The sequence below is a fragment of the Microcaecilia unicolor genome, chromosome 3 (assembly GCF_901765095.1).
Source record: "Microcaecilia unicolor chromosome 3, aMicUni1.1, whole genome shotgun sequence".
Lineage (NCBI taxonomy): Eukaryota > Metazoa > Chordata > Amphibia > Gymnophiona > Siphonopidae > Microcaecilia > Microcaecilia unicolor.
In genome coordinates this window covers 186,999,501-187,018,135 of record NC_044033.1, presented here as the reverse complement: position 1 = coordinate 187,018,135, position 18,635 = coordinate 186,999,501, and the positions used below count along the sequence as shown (strand labels likewise).

Genomic DNA, 18,635 nt, shown 5'->3' with positions numbered 1-18,635 from the left:
GTCACTTAACCCTCCATTGCCTCAGGTACAAACTTTAGATTGTGAGCCCTCCTGGGACAGAGAAATATCCAGTGTGCCTGAATGTAAACTCACCTTGAGCTACTACTGAAAAAGGTATGAGCAAAATCTAAATAAATAAATAAATATCACACAGCATGTATACAAGAAGCACTTAACTCAAGCTTCCATTCCTCACAGTCCCAATGGGGACCTATTCCACCCAGTCCCCAATTTTTGGAGGTTTTTAGCCGATGATTGGTCTTAGTCAGAAGGAGCCTTGGCTTTTGGAAATCAAGTGGGTTATACCCAGCCGATGGCAATTACCTATGGCTGCTTAGACGTTTTCATCCTTTTTAAGTGAAAAAATTTATAATTAAAAAAATCTCAAAAATATTTTTTGGTTGGAAGAATAGTACTTACTGTCACTGGATTTAGTACTTATTTGAGTGTGCATGGTTTCCACTATTTCTGATTTTTAGATTTACATGCAGAGAATGCACCACAATAACCCAAGGGTGTGTCCAATGCATGATTTAACTTTAAATGTGAACCAGTAAGTTTTATCAGCAACCTATGCTTTCAATGTGAGGCTATGAGAACACCCAAAGTAATAAAGAAAGTCTAAAGGGGAAACGTTTCTGCATTAAAAAAAAAAAAGGCAAGGCAAAAGCCAGAAGGATGCTTAGGTGCATAGGGAGAGGAATGGCCATCAGGAAATAGGAGGTGATAATGCTTCTGTATAAATGGCTCCTGGGGGTATTCTGCACTACTCTGAAATTCAGAAATTTGTGAAGAATTCTGTGTAGTCTGCTTTTTCAGCACAGAGTGGCACTGATATTCATTTTCTGGTGACTCCCTACAGGGCCACTGAGAGGGGGGGCAGGGGGGACAAAATTCCCCAGGCCCGGGCCTCCAAGGGGGGCCTGGTGCCGCAGACCCACCCACCCTCCGTCGTGGACCATCTGCCACCAGGCCAGGCCCTCTGCATTGAAATCACAGCGCCTCTCATCTCTGTGTGAAAGCGCTGCAGGCAGCAGGGCAGCAGATCGCTTCCCTTCGGGCCTCCTTCCCTCACTGTGTCCCGCCCTCGCGGAAGATATGTCAGACGAGGGCAGGACACAGGGAGGGAAGGAGGCCCAAAGGGAAGTGATGTGCTGCCCTGCTGCCTGCAGCGCTTTCACACGGAGGTGAGAAGCGCTGTAATTTCAATGCAGGGGGCCCGGCCCGGTGGAGGGGGGGAGAGTGGCGACCTCGGGGGGGGGGGGGGGGGGGAGGGCGGCTGTGGGGCGGCCTTGCCCCGGGCCCGGCTCAGTCTCTTGGCGGCCCTGACTCCCTGCACGCTCACCGTTCCACTGCGGCAAGAGAAGGAGCTGCACAGCCGCAGATTGGCCTGCTTTCTCCTCTGCTGCCTTGGTTCTCGGTGGTTCCTTTAAGCCACAGGGCTGTTCGGAGGCCCGCAAGGCTCAAAGGAACAATAGGGCCTGGGACGGCAGAGGAGCAGGAACCAGCCCAATGTGCGGCTGTGCAGTTTTTCCTCTTGCCACGCGGCAGCAGTGAGTGTGCAGGGAAGGGAAGATCTGGAAAAAATGTAGATGGTGAGGTGGGGGGGGGGGCTTAAAAAAGGTGAATGGAACATGTGGATGGTGTGTGTGTTTGTGCAGGGAGGGAAGCTGGAAAAAAGGTGGATGGAGTGTGTGGGGGGTAGGAAGGCATGGATGGAGTGTGGGGGACGGAAAAAGTGGATAAGGTATGCGTGCGTGCCATGGGAATGGGGTGGAGGTCTGCAGGAAGGTGCATGGGAAACTGCTGTGGTGGTAATGGAGGAGGAAAGGAGTACTTCATGCCTGGGGGAAGATGCCAGCCCTTATAATGGGAGAATTCTGCACAAAAGAAATTACAAATAAAGTGTGCAGAATGTTCAATTTTTTGAGCAGAATTTCCCCAGGAGTAATAGAGATGAGGTGAGACCTCATTTAGAGTATTGTATACAATTCTTGAGACCACACCTTCAAAAAGATATAAACAGGATGGAGTCAGTCCAGAGGGTGGCTACTGAAAATGGTCAGTGATCTTCCTCATAAAGCATATGGGGACAGACTTAAAGATCTCAATATGTGAACTTTGGAAGAAAGGTGGGAGAGGGGAGATATGATAGAAACATGTAAATACCAACTTTACTTTATTTCTTAAAAATCGCAACATACCCAAAGGAGTTCAGTGCGAGTTACAGAGTAAAAGAAGCTGGAATTCCTGTAAAATAGGGTTTGAAACTAAAAAAAGAAAAACCTCTTCCTCGGGTTCTACCCAAAACATATTTCTCAAACAAATAGGTTTCAAAGCCTTACAAAACATCCTATAACAAGGGACAATCTTTATCTGAATCGGTATAACATTCTACCGTTTTGCTGACAGATACAGTAAAGTGACATCATGCAACGTCTTGTATCTAATTCCCCTTGGCGAAGGAAATGGTATATTCAAATAATTCCCCACTAACCTCCAATGCCTAGACTTAGGGAATAAAATCCAACTACTCAGATACTCAGGCACTGTTCCATGCGATATCGGACAGACTTAAGTACATAATTGAAAGATTTCCCTTGCCTCAACTGGGAGCAAACATACAATGGGGGGTCACTCTTTCATACCTTGTTTTAGATAAAATTAATGCCCAGGAGGCAGGTCTTTCAATTGAAAGGAAGCTCTGGAACGAGGGGGGGGGTAGGATGAAGGTGAAAGGGGATAGACTTGGAAGTAATTTAAGGAAATACTTCTTTACAGAAAGGGTGGCAGATGTGTGGAACAGCCTCCCAGTGGAAGAAGTGGAGATGAAGACTGTATGTGGATTAAAAAAAAAGCTTAGGACAAGCACACAGAATCTGTAAGGGAGATGAAGGAATAGTAGATGGTATGAATGGGCAAGACTGGATAGACCATATGCCATTGTTTTCTATGTTTCTATGCGCTAAACAAAGGTATTGGCATGTGTAACCCTAGCCACCTTCTTCGACAGATTACCTAGGACATGCTGGTTGTTATCTGCAATTATTATTATGTTACTATGTGAGAACATGCCCACTGCCTTCAAGGGGTTCAGCCATTGGTGTAGTTTGACTGTTTACTTTGGGGAGTGCAGGGAAAATGGTTGGGAAGTAATAATACCAGTGAGGAGAGGTATACCTACTCAGCATTAGCACCTGTAACATTTGGGGAAGCGCCACCCCCCCCCATGCCCAAACTACGCCTATGGGTTGGGCTATTCTGGAAGCTTGGTTTTATACACACACAGGAAACTGAAGCAGCTGGAAAATTCTAGAGAGATGCAGGGAGTCCTACATGATGTGACAGTCGTCAGAACTGCTACTTATTGTGTGTATGATATGACTTCTGACTCTAGGTGATTGAGAACTGCATAGGTGAACTTCACTGTAAAAACAAGGAAAATATGTCATTGGATTTTGCTTAAAGGCTTCCAGAGAACTCCTGTGTGCATGCAACTACTGTATGAAAAGTCACCCTGAGCAGCCTGAGGTCCATCTACCCCAGCATCCTGTGTCCAACAGCGGCCAATAGCACAAGTAGCAGGAAGATCCCCAAAAAAAGCAAATCAAAATTTCTCATAGCTCATTTCAAGGGACAGGTGATGCCTCTCCCTCCGGGAGCATGTCTGAACCTCTTTTGAACCACCTTGACCACATCCTCCAGCAACACATTCCATAGCTTAATGATGCGCTGCCTGATTTGTTTTCAATCTGCTGATGATTATTTTCATGAAGCATCCTCTGGCTTTAGTGTTGTTGAAAGGCTAAACAATCGGCTCCTATCTAACTGTTCTACCCCACTCATTAGTGAGCACAGCTGTTCTCTGTGCAGCTGTCAGCCAGTGTGAGTCACTCTGTGCCTGAACTTCCACAACCCTCTCCTGAGACTGTGTGACTGGGCAGGAGTTTGGGCATCTAGAAATAAAACAGCTGTTTCAGAAGTCAGACTGGCAGCAAGCCTCTGGAGAAGATGAGATGGGGAAATAAGAGGTATACTCGGCATTCCCCTCCCCCTCCCAGTCTTATCCACGGCACTTTTTTCAAATGTACAGCAGTGTCTTTCTCTCTGAATTCCACTTTATGGGACTCTGCCAGGTTTCAAATTTCTGTTTTAATGTATTTCTTGTAATTACTACATTGTAAATTAATTTTTTTTTACTTACAATGTCAATACAATAAGTAATAGAACATTTTAATTGACAGTGAAGGGTATAAGCAAAGATGGAACATATAGATAGGTAAGAGAGTAAGAAGAGTTAGAAAATAAGGTCACTAATTTAAAGAAAGGTGCACATGAGGTCAGAAAAATGGTTAAATATTATATCAGCTACTTTTTCCAGAGACGGGAAGGCGGTACGACTAGAGGACATGAAATGAGGTTGAAGGGGGGCACACTCAAGAAAAATGTTAGGAAGTATTTTTTCACGGAGAGAGTGGTAGATACTTGGAATGCCCTCCCAAGGGAGGTGGTGGAGATGAAAACGGTAATGGAATTCAAAAAAGCGTGGGATAAACATAAAGGAATCCTGTTCAGAAGAAATGGATCCTCAGAAGCTTAGCAGAGATTGGGTGGCAGCGCCGGTGGTTGGGAGGCAGGGCTAGCGGTTTGGAGACGGGGCTAGTGCTGAGCAGACTTCTACAGTCTGTGCCCTGAAAATGGCAGATACCAGTGGCATAGGAAGGGGGGGCGGTGGGGTGGTCCACCCCGGTTGCACGCCGCTGGGGGGGTGTCAGCTCCGCTGGTTCCCTGCTCCCTCTGCCCCGGAACAGGTTACTTCCTGTTCCGGGGCAAAGAGAGCAGGGAACCAGCGGAGCAGACGCAGCTCCCAGCAACATGCACTCGGGGCGGTTCGGCCCTCCCGCCCATCTCTCGCCACTTTCCCTCGTAAGTACGCGCTCCGGAAGGGGGAGGGTGCGCTGTGCTGCACCCGGGGGGGGGGGGGGTGCGCAGCGGCGACCCGCCCCGGGTGTCAGCTGACCTCGCTACGGCACTGGCAGATACAAATCAAGGTCAGGTATACATATAAAGTAGCACATATGAGTTTATCTTGTTGGGCAGACTGGATGGACCATACAGGTCTTTTTCTGCCGTCACTCACTTACTATGTCTTTTTGAAAGTGTAATTGTTTTTGTGTTGTGCAGTTTTATGTTGTGGTTGACAGGGCCGGCTCAAGAGGTTGTGGCGCCCTGGATCAACTTTTGTTTTTGTACCCCTCCCCAAGCCCCACCTCCCACCTCTCCCACCGCCTGCCCTGCCTTCCAGCAACTTCCACAATATCGCCTTCCCTTCCATCCCCCAACAGCAACTTTCACAATTCTGTTTCCACCCTCCTTCACCCCTCTAACAGCAATTTCCATGATTCCACCAACAGCAATTTCAACTTCCACAGTTCCACATTCCATCCCTCCCCCCCGGGACTGAAAATGTTTCAAGAAATGGGTCCCTTACCTAAGCGGCGGCAGCGGTACAGCAGAAGCAGCAAGCCCAGCAGAGAGGCGGCACAAATGGACGGCAGCCAGCAGAGATAGTTGTCGGTCCGGATCGTCGGCTCTAGTACAGGCAGCAGAGGCATCGGTCTCTGGTCGGCAGGCACAGGCAGCACAAGCAAGCAGTTCGGGCAGCAAAGGCAGTCACTCGGCACGTGGTCGGTCACGGGCAGCACAGGTAGTTGGTCATGGGTCAGAGGCAGCGGCAGGCCGAAAAAAACGCGATAAACACTGAAGCAGCTTAAATGCTTCAGCATCCCACTCCTCCCTGCAAGGCCCGCTGGGATTGGATGTTGGTCATCCAAACCCAGCGTGCCTTGCAAGCTGCAACTATCTTCCGGGAGGGGAGGGGGTAGCAGAGGGCAGTTCCAAAGATGTGCACCTATCAGCTGCTGAGAGGGGGGGGGGGAGGGCCTGGGAGTGTCAGGTCAGCATCCAGCAAAAGGAGGAGCCAAGGAGAAAGAAGGCAATGGCAAGAGAAGAAAAAAGTAATAATGGCACGCTGTCCAGCGCCCGCGCCTCCCTGGAATCAGGACCAATTACCAATGTTAAAAGAAACATTTTGGTGTTTAATGGGCTGGGTATCATCACAGGCTCAGGTGTTTGGTGCCTTGGACCAGAGCCTCACCTGGTCCATAGGCTGAGCTGGCCCTGGTTGCTGACATCTCTTATTTTATTTGAGGGTCTTTTTTTATTGTAAACTATTCTGACACTTATGGTGAATTGCAGCATATCAACCAATAAAAGGAAATGGAGACAGACTGGTAGAAGCTGACTGATAGCAGAGGCAGATGGGAGTTGAAACTGTCTAGCTGGGACTGAGGAGTCTGTGTTGAGGGGAAACAAGTTTGGAGAGGATGGGCTGGGGAGATGGGTTGAGGGAGTAAAGAGTCAGAGAGACTTTTCTTTGAATGCCCTTGAGCAGCCGGGTTGGCTAGAGCATAGAAGGACCCTCCCCCCACCTTGCCTAGGGTGTTGACTACTTCGTCAAGTAACAATCTTGGCTTTCACACTGAAATTTGCCAAAGTGGCTCCCGTGAAAAAATAGTGAAAATTACTAGAATAGCAGCTCCATCTTACAGGTCTTCTGAAATACCCAACCTATACAATCAAATGTTTATCCTTGACTCGGTTATGGTTTAGCCTTCTTGGAATATTCAGTTGCCACAATCGCAGAAAGCTTGGTGTATGTTGGTTGCTGATACCAAACTGTACAACGTGGTGGTCGTATCCTCTTAGATAAGCTATAATGTCTGTATCTTCAAACTGTGCAAAACAATTCTTGTGAATGCACTAAAAAAAAGGGAACACAATCTCTCTAATCCTGCATGAATGTCTATCAGCACTGGTCGCCTAGGGCGACAGCTTCTGGAGGCGGGGACAGGGGGCAGCAAAAAGCAGCCATAGTCATAGCAGAACACTAGATCCTGACAACCAGACAAACTCAAAAGAACCTTCAGCGCATACTTGCATTTCTATCGGACTGTTTAGGAGGGGTGGTTGGAGAGTGATCATGATAACTGTTGAGTTTTGTTATCAGATTCTTGACTGGGAAAGGCCTGAAGTTAACTGCAAGGCTAAAGGTTCATATAGTGCCTAATATCCTTGCACCGCCCTGATGGCTATGTCGTCACCATGACTGGATTATGAGGTCACTGAAGGAATCAGGCTGATGAAAGAGCAGGGATTGATAATCAACAGTGAAAGTGAGGTGATGCAGAACCAGTAGTGAGGACAGAATGGAATCTAAACCCTGATGTGGGAGCTCTTTGGTTTCCCGCTGAATTTGGTAATGCCCCTCTCCCCCCCACCCTCTCAGAGGCTAAAACATGAACCCTAGGAACAAACTTCGTGTCCCGCATTAGATAACTGGTTATTTCTCTTTTCACAGGCCATGCAAACTCCTGCCCGGGGCTACCACTGTCCTCATGTACCATACGCACCCACCACGTAAAGCCTCCAACGTGCCTGCATTCTCTTGAACGCACACATGTGCTCAAGGCTATTAGTTCATGTGCTCGACACACCCACAATGAAATGCTCTTACCTGGATTTATTAATGGTCATGCAAACACCTACATGGGCCCTTAAACACATGTCCGCATCCAACTGCACGTCCCCACTCGAGCTCCCGCACATGCACACACACACACACGGGTACCCCGGTGTTCACACTGGTTGGCTGTGCACTACACACGATTCTTTGACTCATGCCAATCCAGTTCTCACAGCAAACAGGAGCGTGCAAGCTGCCAGGGTTACCACTAGGCTTCCTCAGCCTGCTTCTCCACCTCCGAGGGTTGCAGGACTAGGTGGGCTCTGTAATAATTAGTGGCATATTTGGACTCTTTGGTGCTCCTCTTGAAGAACCCACACTAGGAGGAAGGTCACAGCAAGATCAGCAGCATTGCAAAACAAATGAACCCCAGTTCAGCTGATAAGAGCGCTACCATAGCCCAGAGCGGGAGTTTCAGGATACCCTCTCCTCTCCAGCAGACACGTCCTGAGATTAAAGAGGAAGAATTCCAAGCTCCCAACTCCTGGAATAACCTTTCAGGCCTTCTCTGCTGGATGTGGTACCCATAAGTGAAAGAATGATCCTGATGGGATTGAGAGGGAGGAAGCAAAAGAATTCCTACACTAGAAGACCATCCCAAAGGCTTCAGGACATCAGGGTTATATCTTAGCTGGGAGCCCCAGACCTGATTCCCAAGTACCAGATACCAGTCTGTGTGGTTTGGGTTACGCCCTCCCCCCCTCCCCATTCTTGTCTGGTGTTGGACACACTCTCCCATACCCCTTGTTTGAGTTACAGGGTCATGTTGGAGCCTCAAGTGCAAATTCTCAATTTATCCCTGATACAGAGGCCTCAATACGGGGGCCTAAGGCTCCTCACCTTCCACAGGAGTAAGACCAGCAGTGCCAGCATCAGCATTCCTGCCAGGACTGCGATCAGTATGATCCACCAAGGAATGCCACCATACTCCGCAGCATCAGGATCAGAATAAATCACCAAAGGGATCTGGGAGAGAAAGAGTTACACTGAGTTCTACTCCACCCGGCGCTCGTGTCATCCTAAGCACAGTGACAGGCAGCCTGAACTTGGGACTGTGCTCTCTCTTTCAGACACCAACTCTCTTTTTTGATCATGTCTTTGGCCTAAGAGAACAGCAAGGTGTGCGGCAGAATTAACACATTTCCGTGAGTCTGACAGGAGCCACTATGTAAATGCTTCTAGGATAGGCCCGGAAAACTGAACTGGACTGAGGCCACCAGCTCATTTCCCAAAAGCCACCTTAGGCAGCATTTGAAGTGCTGGCCTAGAAATGAAAAGCTCTGTGGGATTAATATTCAGACCATGGCGGTCAGCGGTTTTTAAGCCACTTACAGCCGTGGGCTGAACTGAGCTCAGATATTCAACGACAGGCCATGTTCAGGCACCGGCATTGAATATCAGTATCAGTAGGATTCTTATTAACTGTTATATCCCCTGAATCAGGGTCCAATGTGATTTACAAATTAAGCACAGATACAATACATTAAAATAAGATTTAAAAAGCCAAACAGTATTTATTTTTTAAATCAGAATCTACCAAACAAGTTTTCAGCTTTCTTTGGAAACCATAATTCATCTCAGTTCTAATACTAGATGGAAAAGCGTTCCAAAAAGGAATTGCCAGAGATGAAAACATAGTACTTGCTATTTTTAAAAAAAAAGCACACTGCTAAAAGGAAGAGAATGAAGACTAAAAGAACTATGCAATTCAGCCAAAAACAGAGTTAATGGTGCAATAATCAAATTTATCAACAATTCTGAGGCAACCCCATTAAGGACCTGAAACATCAGACAAGACAATTTATATAAAATTCTTTCTTGAACAGGAAGCCGGTGCAAATTAGTTATGCGAGACGAAATACTATCAAACTTTCTAAGTTTGAATATTAATCTGGAGGAGGAGTGGCCTAGCCTAGCAGTTAGAGCCAGGGACGTAGCCAGACTTCGGCAGGAGGGGGTCCAGAGCCCGAGGTGAGGGGGCACATTTTAGCCCCCCCCCCCCCGGCGCCGCAGACCCCGCCCCGCCATTGCCCCCTCCCTGCCGCTGACCCTCTCGACCCCCCTCCCGCCACCAACCCACTGTTGCCTACCTTTGCTGGCAGGGGACCCCAACCCCCGCCAGCCGAGGTCCTCTTCTTCTCGCAAAAGGCTTCCTTCTGTTTCTGACGTCCTGCACATACAACGAGAACGAAGCCTTGCAAATCAGCTGATCTGCAAGGCTTTGTTCTGTGAGTCTGACGTCCTGCACGTACAACGTACACGTACAGGACGTCAGAAACAGAAGGAAGCCTTTTGCGAGAAGAAGAGAACCTCGGCTGGCGGGGGTTGGAGTCCCCCGCCAGCAAAGGCAGGCGACAGCGGCGGGTCATCGGCAGGGGGGTCCAGGGCCAAATCTACGGGGGCCCAGGCCCCCCATAGCTACACCACTGGTTAGAGCACTGGTCTTGCAATCCAGAGGTGGCTGGTTCAAATTCCACTGCTGCGCCTTGTGATCTTGGGCAAGTCACTTAACCCTCCATTGCCTCAGGTACAAACTTAGATTGTGAGCCCTCCTGGGACAGAGAAATATCCAGTGTACCTGAATGGAACTCACCTTGAGCTACTACTGAAAAAGGTGTGAGCAAAAATCTAAATAAATAAATAATCTGGACAATGTGTTCTGAATCAACAGAAGCTTCTTAACAAGCTTTGAAGCTAACCCCAAATACAAGATGCAACAATAATAAAGGTGAGGTAGTATTAGTAATTGTACCAACAAAGCAAAAGCTTTTTGATCAAAATAAGGGAGCACCAGTCTTAACTGCCTCAACTTAAAGAACATTTTTTTCCATAATTGATTTATTTCTGGGTTATAGTGGTCACCTGAAAGCTAGCCATGTACCGGCTGATATTCAGACCGGTACCCGGTTAGCTCAGTGGATAAAGGTAGGACTGCTTACTTAGCTGGTTAGCAGACTGAATTTCACTGCTCTGCCCAAGCTCCACCCCCAGACTGCCCTGGCTCTAACTGGACTGGGCCTGGGCTGACACAGGCAATAGTCAGCAGTAGGACTTGCTTAAGCGCCACTGAATATTTCCGGATGGCCAGCTCAGCGGAATTTAACCCTTTTGAATATCAAACCCTTTAATGCTGTGACTATTTCCCATCAGCTATCCAGGCCCCAGCACACTAAGATGCACAGATGTGCCTAGACCTCTTCAGCAGGGGTGTCCAACCTCAGTCCTCGAGGGCTGCAATCCAGCTGTGTTTTCAGTATATCCCCAATGAAAGGGAAAGGGGACTTGATATACCGCCTTTCTGAGGTTTTTGCAACTACATTCAGAGCGGTTTACATATATTCAGGTAATTATTTTGTACCAGGGGCAATGGAGGGTTAAGTGACTTGCCCAGAGTCACAAGGATCTGCAGTGGGAATCGAACTCAGTTCCCTAGGATCAAAGTCCACTGCACTAACCACTAGGCTACTCCTCTACTAGCAACAGTCCATGTAGAAGCCTGCCCTTGCAGATCAGTAATGCAGCCGCGCAGGCTTCTGCTTCTGTGAGTCTAAGAAGCCTGCGTGGCCACGTTGATGATCTGCAAGGGCAGGCTTCTACATGGAATGTTGCTAGTGGAATAGCAACATTCCATGTAGAATCTCAAATAGTAGCAACAGAATCTCAATAGTAGCAACATTCCATCTAAAATCTCCAATAGTAGCAACGTTCCATGTAGAATCTCCAATAGTAGCAACATTCCATGTAGAATCTCAAATAGGGAAAGGGAAATGGGATTTGATATACCACCTTTCTGAGGTTTTTGCAACTACATTCAAAGCGGTTTACATATATTCGGGTACTTATTTTGTACCAGGGGCAATGGAGGGTTAAGTGACTTGCCCAGAGTCACAAGGATCTGCAGTGGGAATGGAACTCAGTTCCCCAGGATCAAAGTCCACTGCACTAACCACTAGGCTACTCCTCCACAATGAATATGCATGACATCTATTTGCATGCACCGCCTCCACTCTATGCAAATAGATATCATACATATTCATTGTGGAAATCCTGAAAACCCAGCCTGGCGAGGGCCGAGGTTGGACACCCCTGCTCTGCAGATTACCTCTAGAGTTCTCTTTCTGGATCCTGGCTGGCATGTGCTCTCAGACCCAATCTGAGTTCAAACCTGGAGCCCTAACAGAACCTAAGACTCAGGAGTCCAAAAAGTGCCTGTTTTCAGTTTCAGGCCCTGCAACCACCTTTTTTCAGACTCCAAGGCCATGGCCAGAAGTTGACTAAAGACCTATTGGGGTTTAGAGGGTACCTCTGTTGTGGCATCATTCAGCACCAGGTTCTTAATTGTGGATTTCACAGTGATATTTGCTCGGACAATCAGTTCCACAGAGCTGAAAGGAGGATAATCCTGCAGAGGGGAAGAGGGAGAGAAAAGAGAGGCATTAGCACATCACTCAGATTACTGTACATCTGTGTCCATGTTTCCTCACTGAGGGAGGGGTGTTTGTCCCTGTGAGACTGTGCTCCTATTAGCTCAGTTTACGAAACTCTCTTGGGCCAATGATCAGAAGCAAACGCAGGCACTAGATGCTGTTATCGCCATACTAGCGCCTGCGTTTCCTACCACCCCATGATCAGAGCCCTCGAGCGTGTGAAACAATGCACTCGTGGGCTCTGAAAACAACTAGCGTGCAAATGCAGGCAAAACAGGGCTCTTAGCGCAAGTAGCATGTAAATGCATGCTAAACCTATTCATCCCCAATGATCAGCGACCAGTGTGCCAAAGATTAGCTCGCTGGCCACGGCAAACCTACGCCAGCTCGGGATCTAGACCGTTGGGGAGGAATGGTGAGCCCTGTCCAGCATGCATTTGCATGATAGCAGGCCCCCATTTCCCCCAATGCAGCAGCAGCAGCCCCCCCCCCCCCCCACACAGAAACCCCAACCCGACCCCACAGCAGCAGGGGGCTAGAGTTTCTCCCTTATATGGTGTGAAGCCATACCCAACACATCCCAGGATGCCCTGGGCAGGGCTGGGCACTGCCATTTTCCAGGAGGTGCTGATGGAAGAGGTAGGGGGGTGGGGAAAGGCCACTAGACCACTAGGTGGGGGGGGGGGATTAACCCACAGTTTACTGGGCCACCAGGGACATCTGAAGGGATGCTGGGGGGGTTAGGGGGGCTGGAGACCCCTTGGATCTCCAGCCCCCTCCCAAACGTGTCGGGGGGGACCAGAGGTCCGATGGACCTCCGGCCCCTATTTCGCTTGGGTCAGGGTGTGGATAATTGGGGTCTGGTGGTCCCATGTACCTCCAGCCCTTTGTTTCACAGGTCTGGGCTTTTAACAGCCCAGACCTGTCAAACAAGGGCAGGAGGATTGTTCCTGAGAACATGCTCAGGCATAATCCTCCTGCAGTTCTACCCCATGATCAAAGAGAATTGTGTGCTTAAATTTGCATGTAATTATCTCTGATCATAGGGGCGGTAAAGGCGTGCACTGTTCCAGTGCGGGGCTTTTGATCTTCTGCCGATCTGTGAGCGTCTATTCGTGTGATGTTAGTGTGAGAGATTTCCTGTCCCATGCTCCCTTGGAGAAGGACATTCTCTGTCCCTTTGAGTCCAGATACCTCCAGAAAAGTGCTGTTCCAAAGTCTGGCGCGGATCTTCAGCACGGCTTGACTGTCAAAGGTGTAGAGAGGGCACTGGAACACAAGACACTTGGCAGTTCCTCTGGCACAGTCCTGGCAGAGAGACAGGAGAGCGAGTGACAGCACAGACACGAATGAAGCAGGGAATGGATTCAAACAGCAGGAACCATAAATGTGTCTCTACACCTGCAGGAGCTCTGTATTCTGCATAACTGGAGCAGCTAGATATGTCACACTGCTCAATTGACATGTTGCCCACACCCTCCTAAGTATCTCATTCCTCAGGGAACACTGCACCTAGGACCCTAACAGTTTTGGTGAAGGGAGACCTGTAAAAAAAACACTGCTGGTCCTTGGGGGTCGGTACCATGGACTCTTGCTACTTTTTGGGATCCTGCCAGGTACTGGTGACCTGGACTGGCCACTATTGGAAAATGCCATACTATGGCTATTCTTATTTTTTTTATCCTATAAAGGCAGAAGAGATGTGCCAGTTTCGTTACACGGTATGGTACTTACCAAAGCTACCTCCTTCTTTCTAGCGGCAAAGGCAACCAGCCTCCGAGAGCCAGCACTGCTAACCTCAGCATCACGCTTCAGCCTTCTATGGCTGTCAGCAGCCTGTGGATAAGAGTGAAAGATGGGCAAAGAACAAGAAAGAGAAAGATGGGGAAAACAAAAACGGAAGACAATTCAACAAGAAGGCAGAGATGTAGAGACAGGCAAGCACTGAACTGAAAACCTGACACCAGCAGAGGGCGCCCTGCACCAGCACTCCCCTGTACAGTAAACCCACTGCCACTAATAATGCAGGGAGTGGTGGGTGGAAAAGAGCTTACAGGGTATCACTGTGCCTTTGCTGGGGGAAGGGCCAACTCCTTATTGCCATTCTTTACAAGCTGTCAATACATTTGAGTGGGAGAATCTGATACTGCTCTCCTACCAGATGTTGGCATGTCTGTGGCTCCAGCTGTTCCCTGCAGCTGGGAACAAGCACAATGAGTGACTCCCAGGCAGGACGGTAATGCTCAGAACATCTGTTCTCAGTTAGCTTCTCTGGGAAGCACTGAGAGCCCAACTGAGGAGAAATTTCTGATTTCCTGCTATCACTGTAAATCTGAGAGGGACAGAGAGGATCACAGATCCTCCTTTCAAACTAGCCCCTCTGCTCACCCTCGCCATAATATTACAAGATCACAATGTCTCTCTTATACTGTCATTACAAACTGCTACTGTGATACCACATAGTAACAAGTGTCCCCTCACTCCTGCTGTGATATCAATTACATCAGACCTCTCCCACCTCCCCATGCCATCAGCTACTCACCAGTCTGAGTGGGTCGATAGCCTGGGAGGGGCTGCAACGGGTGTCCAATCCTGAGCGCTGTTTCTCCTGCAGGTGGATCTTCAGCGGGTACAGCAGCCACTTGCCATTGCTGGTCTCTAGTGGCCACATGAGGTTCAGGAAAGCTGAGCCCAGGGTCTTCAGTGACTGGCCTTTGTTGGAGACCTGGGGAAAAGATCCAGAGAGCAGGACAGTACAGAACCTATAGATGTCCAGAAAGATCGAAGCATGAAGTGGGTGGGGGATAACAGGTCCTTACCGCCACCTCGTATTCCACCAGACTGCCAATGTTCTCTTCTGTCTTCATGGCGCTTTCACCCAGCACTGTGCCACTGTAAAAGACCTGGTGGGGGGTTACTTTCCTGCAAAAACAGCATTCATTATAATGAGACCCTTCAGCATGTTGAAGAGGGAGGGGGGTGAACCTGAGTTCCTCACAACAATCTCCCCTCCACCCGTTTTATATATTAACTGTTCAATCCTAGAATCCCGGGTTCAAGGTGGGGGACAGGGCTTACCCTGAGACTGAGAGAGGAAGCTCAATGATCACATGAGCTTGGGCCAGTATGGGCTGCAGGTCTGGCTGTTCGCTGATCCTGAAAGAGAAATGGGACACTTTCAGCAGAGCTCCATCAAAACCACCAGCTCCCCTCTACAAAGCACAGTGGAGTCAATATTCGAAAGCACTTATCCAGACAGCAGTATCTGCTATGCTAGCCGAGATAATATTCAAGCACCCTTCCGTGCAACTTTCTTTAAATCAATACCTGATTTTCTAACTCCTGTTACTCTACCTGATCTATCTATATGTTCCATCTTTGCTTATACCCTATGCTACGAAAATGTTTGAGTACTGCATTGACATTGTAATGTAGCATAAGATCACACCACACCAAAAGAGGAGAAATTCCCTACAAAACAACAAAGGTAGCCAAGGAAGTAGGGAAGGGACACAGGCCAACCAATGAAGCAGGTATCCAGAGACTGACTGCAGCAAATTTATTCAATAACACAATACTTATAGTCGGCCAGTGCTTTTTTTTTTTGTAGGAAAAAGTTGCTGGTACTCATACAGTGCCAACCTTAAGGGCGGAGTCACTACGGCCTCACCCCCCACAGTAGCCACACCCACAGTAGCCACACCCATTTTTAATCATTAAAAACAGGACACAAGTCCCTAGGCCCAACAAAAAAACCCTTAAGATTGACCATAAACTAATAAAATAGGTAGACAAAAAAAATCAGCTGAAACCCCTAAAAAACAGACTCTGGCATGCACTTTTGGTCTTAATAGCAACAACACGGTGTTCACACATTAAGGCACAGAAAGCCATATCTTGTATTGCTGTTTAAATATTTTTACTGCTGTAATTGTCTATTGCTTATGTTTGACATTCTTACTTTAAGTGCCTTGAGTAAATTCCTTAAAAAGGTTGCCTTCAAATCTGGGCTAAAGGCCTACCTGTTTGATGTTGCTTTTGACTCCTAACTTTTCACTTGTTCGTAACCTTTATCTTGTCTTCCTCTCTTCAATAGTCCCTTATCCCTATGTGTCCTATCTGTCTGTCCTACCCTTATCCCTTATTTGTCCTGTCTGTCTGTCCTGAATTAGATTGTAAGCTCTCTTGAGCAGGGACTGTCTCTTCTTCATGTTCAATTGTGAAGCGCTGCGTACGACTGGTAGCGCTATAGAAATGATTTGTAGTAGTAGTAGTAAATAAATCAATAAATAAGTGCTACTGAGCAGGATGGTGTTTATTGAGAGGTACTATCCAGATAGAAGGCAATTCCGTAAATAGATGCATCCAGTTCTCCACAGAAAAGCAGGGGAGATGCAGGCACACTAGTTGGTAACGCCACAGATGGAGCCAGCGTACCAGAGCTCTCCCTTAGCTTTCTAATGTATGTAGGCATACACAGGACTTCCCATGCCAGGTCAGTCTTTTTAATCTGAGCGCCTCAGCCAGCAGCAGCTTTCCACTCTCTGTCAGCAGGACTTGCCAACCAACCACAAATCAAAGAAAAAAAAACCCATAACAAAACAATCACACCCTCTGTTTCCCATGCTGACTGTGCTCCAGCCATGGCATGCCCCAGCAATCTCCAACTTTGCTTTGCTGCGCACCTGCCCACACATGGCTTTCTCCTGTTCCCTGCTGCACTTCATGGCCACCATGGGGACATGTGCTCCCTCACCCCAACCAACTCCTGGGCCTTCTTCCCCCTTGTGTCAGGCAGGAGCAGAAGTTGCCCCTTCATCACCAGCCTGGAAGCTCTCCTCAGTGCTGGCAGTCCACACCTCTGAGTCGCAGGGCCAAACATTGCTACACTCCACCTGGAAGTGCCTGCCAATGTGGCCAGCAAAGAACACTGCTGGCACACCTCCTCTCATAACACCCAAAATGTTGCTTTATCCACTGCAGCCCAAGGGTCGACCAAGTCAGAGCACAAGAGCTGCTCTAACAGCAAGGGCTCCAGCTCCACCTCTATCAAAGGTAGCTATCTTCTGAACCAGAAGGGTGTGACCATGCTTCTCTTCACCATGAAAATGGCATTGCAGCAACATTCCTGTTTGGAACCCAGGGCTGCACCCTCTATGAAAACAGCAAGTATGCCTCTGTACCTGCTCCTCTTCCCTCACTAGCTCCTCAGGATTACAGCGCTTTGGTCCTCCACCTTCTAAATAAGTTTGTGACTGAGACTACCACACTCCTCCAGCAGTCTCTTCCAACACAGTGACCAGGTGTGACCACCTGACATTACCCTGGTCTCTCTATCATTCCCATCCATAACTTCATTGTTCCCCCACTCTCCACATCCGCTCATAAGAACCAATTGCTCCCTGGCTTCCACTCACTGCTTAGAGTGTGAGCATGGAGACCACCTGGAAGACATGGACTGGACCACAGAGGATGAGGACCCTGCCTCTTTACCTCATTCTGAGGCTCCCCGTCAGGACCAACCTGAGGATTATACCTACCCTTGGTTTCTACAAAAATTAAACAAGACCCTTCCAACTCTCTACCACCCAGACTCCACTGAATAAGAGAGACTTCCACTCCATCTTCAAGTCCTGCAGCACCACCAAAGAGGTGCTAGCATTCCCAGTCCATTAACCTTTACAGGAACTTCAGCTTAGCATCTGACAATTGCCTTTTTCAGAAGCAGCAACCTCCTGACGCTTGGAACTCAAATATAAAATCCAAGCAGCCCTTGGCCACTCCCATGCTCAGTTACCCCACCATTCCATGGTCTCTGAGTCAGCCTTCAAGAATATGAAATCTACAAGAATGCAGCTTAACTAACCACCAGGAAAAGAACCCAGATTTCTGGACTCTGTTGACAGAAAAGCCTATCAGGGCTCCATGTCCACCCTTTAAATCACTGCTCATCAATTGCAAATGCACCGCTATCAACAATCCCTCTTGCTGCAACTGGAAGACTCCTCCTTGGATCAACTCAAGCAAGACACTTCCACTCTTGTGATGACTCTCCAGGAGACCACATACTACCTAATTCATTCCATCTATGATGCCTATGAGGCAGGCGCCAGGGCAGCTGCAGTAGCATCAGCGTTCACTGTATGGCCTAGTTGTGTGCATCTGACCTCTGAAAAGACTTTCACATCTTTTCATATCCCCTCCACCTCTCTCAAGGAGGCCTCAAGACCACTTCCATCTGCCTGCACCTCACAGCCATTTCAGCTTATCATGATCTCGTTGACAGCAAGCTTCTTTCCTCCCACCCGTTAGTATCTAGGTTCATGAGAGGTCTCTTGAACCTTCTTCCCCCTGTCATGAGCCACCACCACCTTGGGACCTCAGTGTCATCCTTGATGTGCTCATGAAGCTTCCATTTCAACCACTAGGTGTTGCTGGGCTCAAGCATCTCACATGGAAGACAGCCTTCTTGGTGGCCATCACATCTGCCCAAAAGTCAGTGTACTACAATCTGTAGTTTGGAATCTTTCATACACCCAATCTTTCAATAACAGGTTGTCCTTCTGCATCCGTCCTAACTTTCTCCCAAAGGAAGTGTCTGCTTTTCATATCAACAAATCTAT

The 18,635-nt window shown here is 48.2% G+C and overlaps 1 protein-coding gene across 4 annotated transcripts in view; it reads right to left on the bottom strand.

Annotated features, from left to right (window-relative positions):
* The window catches only part of ITGA7 (integrin subunit alpha 7), a 177,501-nt gene that overhangs the window by 6,484 nt on the left and 152,382 nt on the right, over positions 1–18,635 (bottom strand). For 2 of the 4 annotated variants that reach the window (XM_030196794.1, XM_030196793.1), the window contains exons 18-25: positions 15,091–15,168; positions 14,832–14,934; positions 14,555–14,737; positions 13,747–13,848; positions 13,207–13,320; positions 11,889–11,987; positions 8,426–8,551; positions 7,792–7,904 (exon numbers count right to left, since the gene is read on the bottom strand). In XM_030196794.1, coding sequence (XP_030052654.1) covers positions 7,794–7,904; positions 8,426–8,551; positions 11,889–11,987; positions 13,207–13,320; positions 13,747–13,848; positions 14,555–14,737; positions 14,832–14,934; positions 15,091–15,168 — 916 coding nt within the window. In that variant the 3' untranslated portion in view covers positions 7,792–7,793. The remainder of the gene's footprint in view (positions 1–7,791; positions 7,905–8,425; positions 8,552–11,888; positions 11,988–13,206; positions 13,321–13,746; positions 13,849–14,554; positions 14,738–14,831; positions 14,935–15,090; positions 15,169–18,635) is intronic. The other 2 variants (XM_030196791.1, XM_030196792.1) reach the window with 1 other exon arrangement.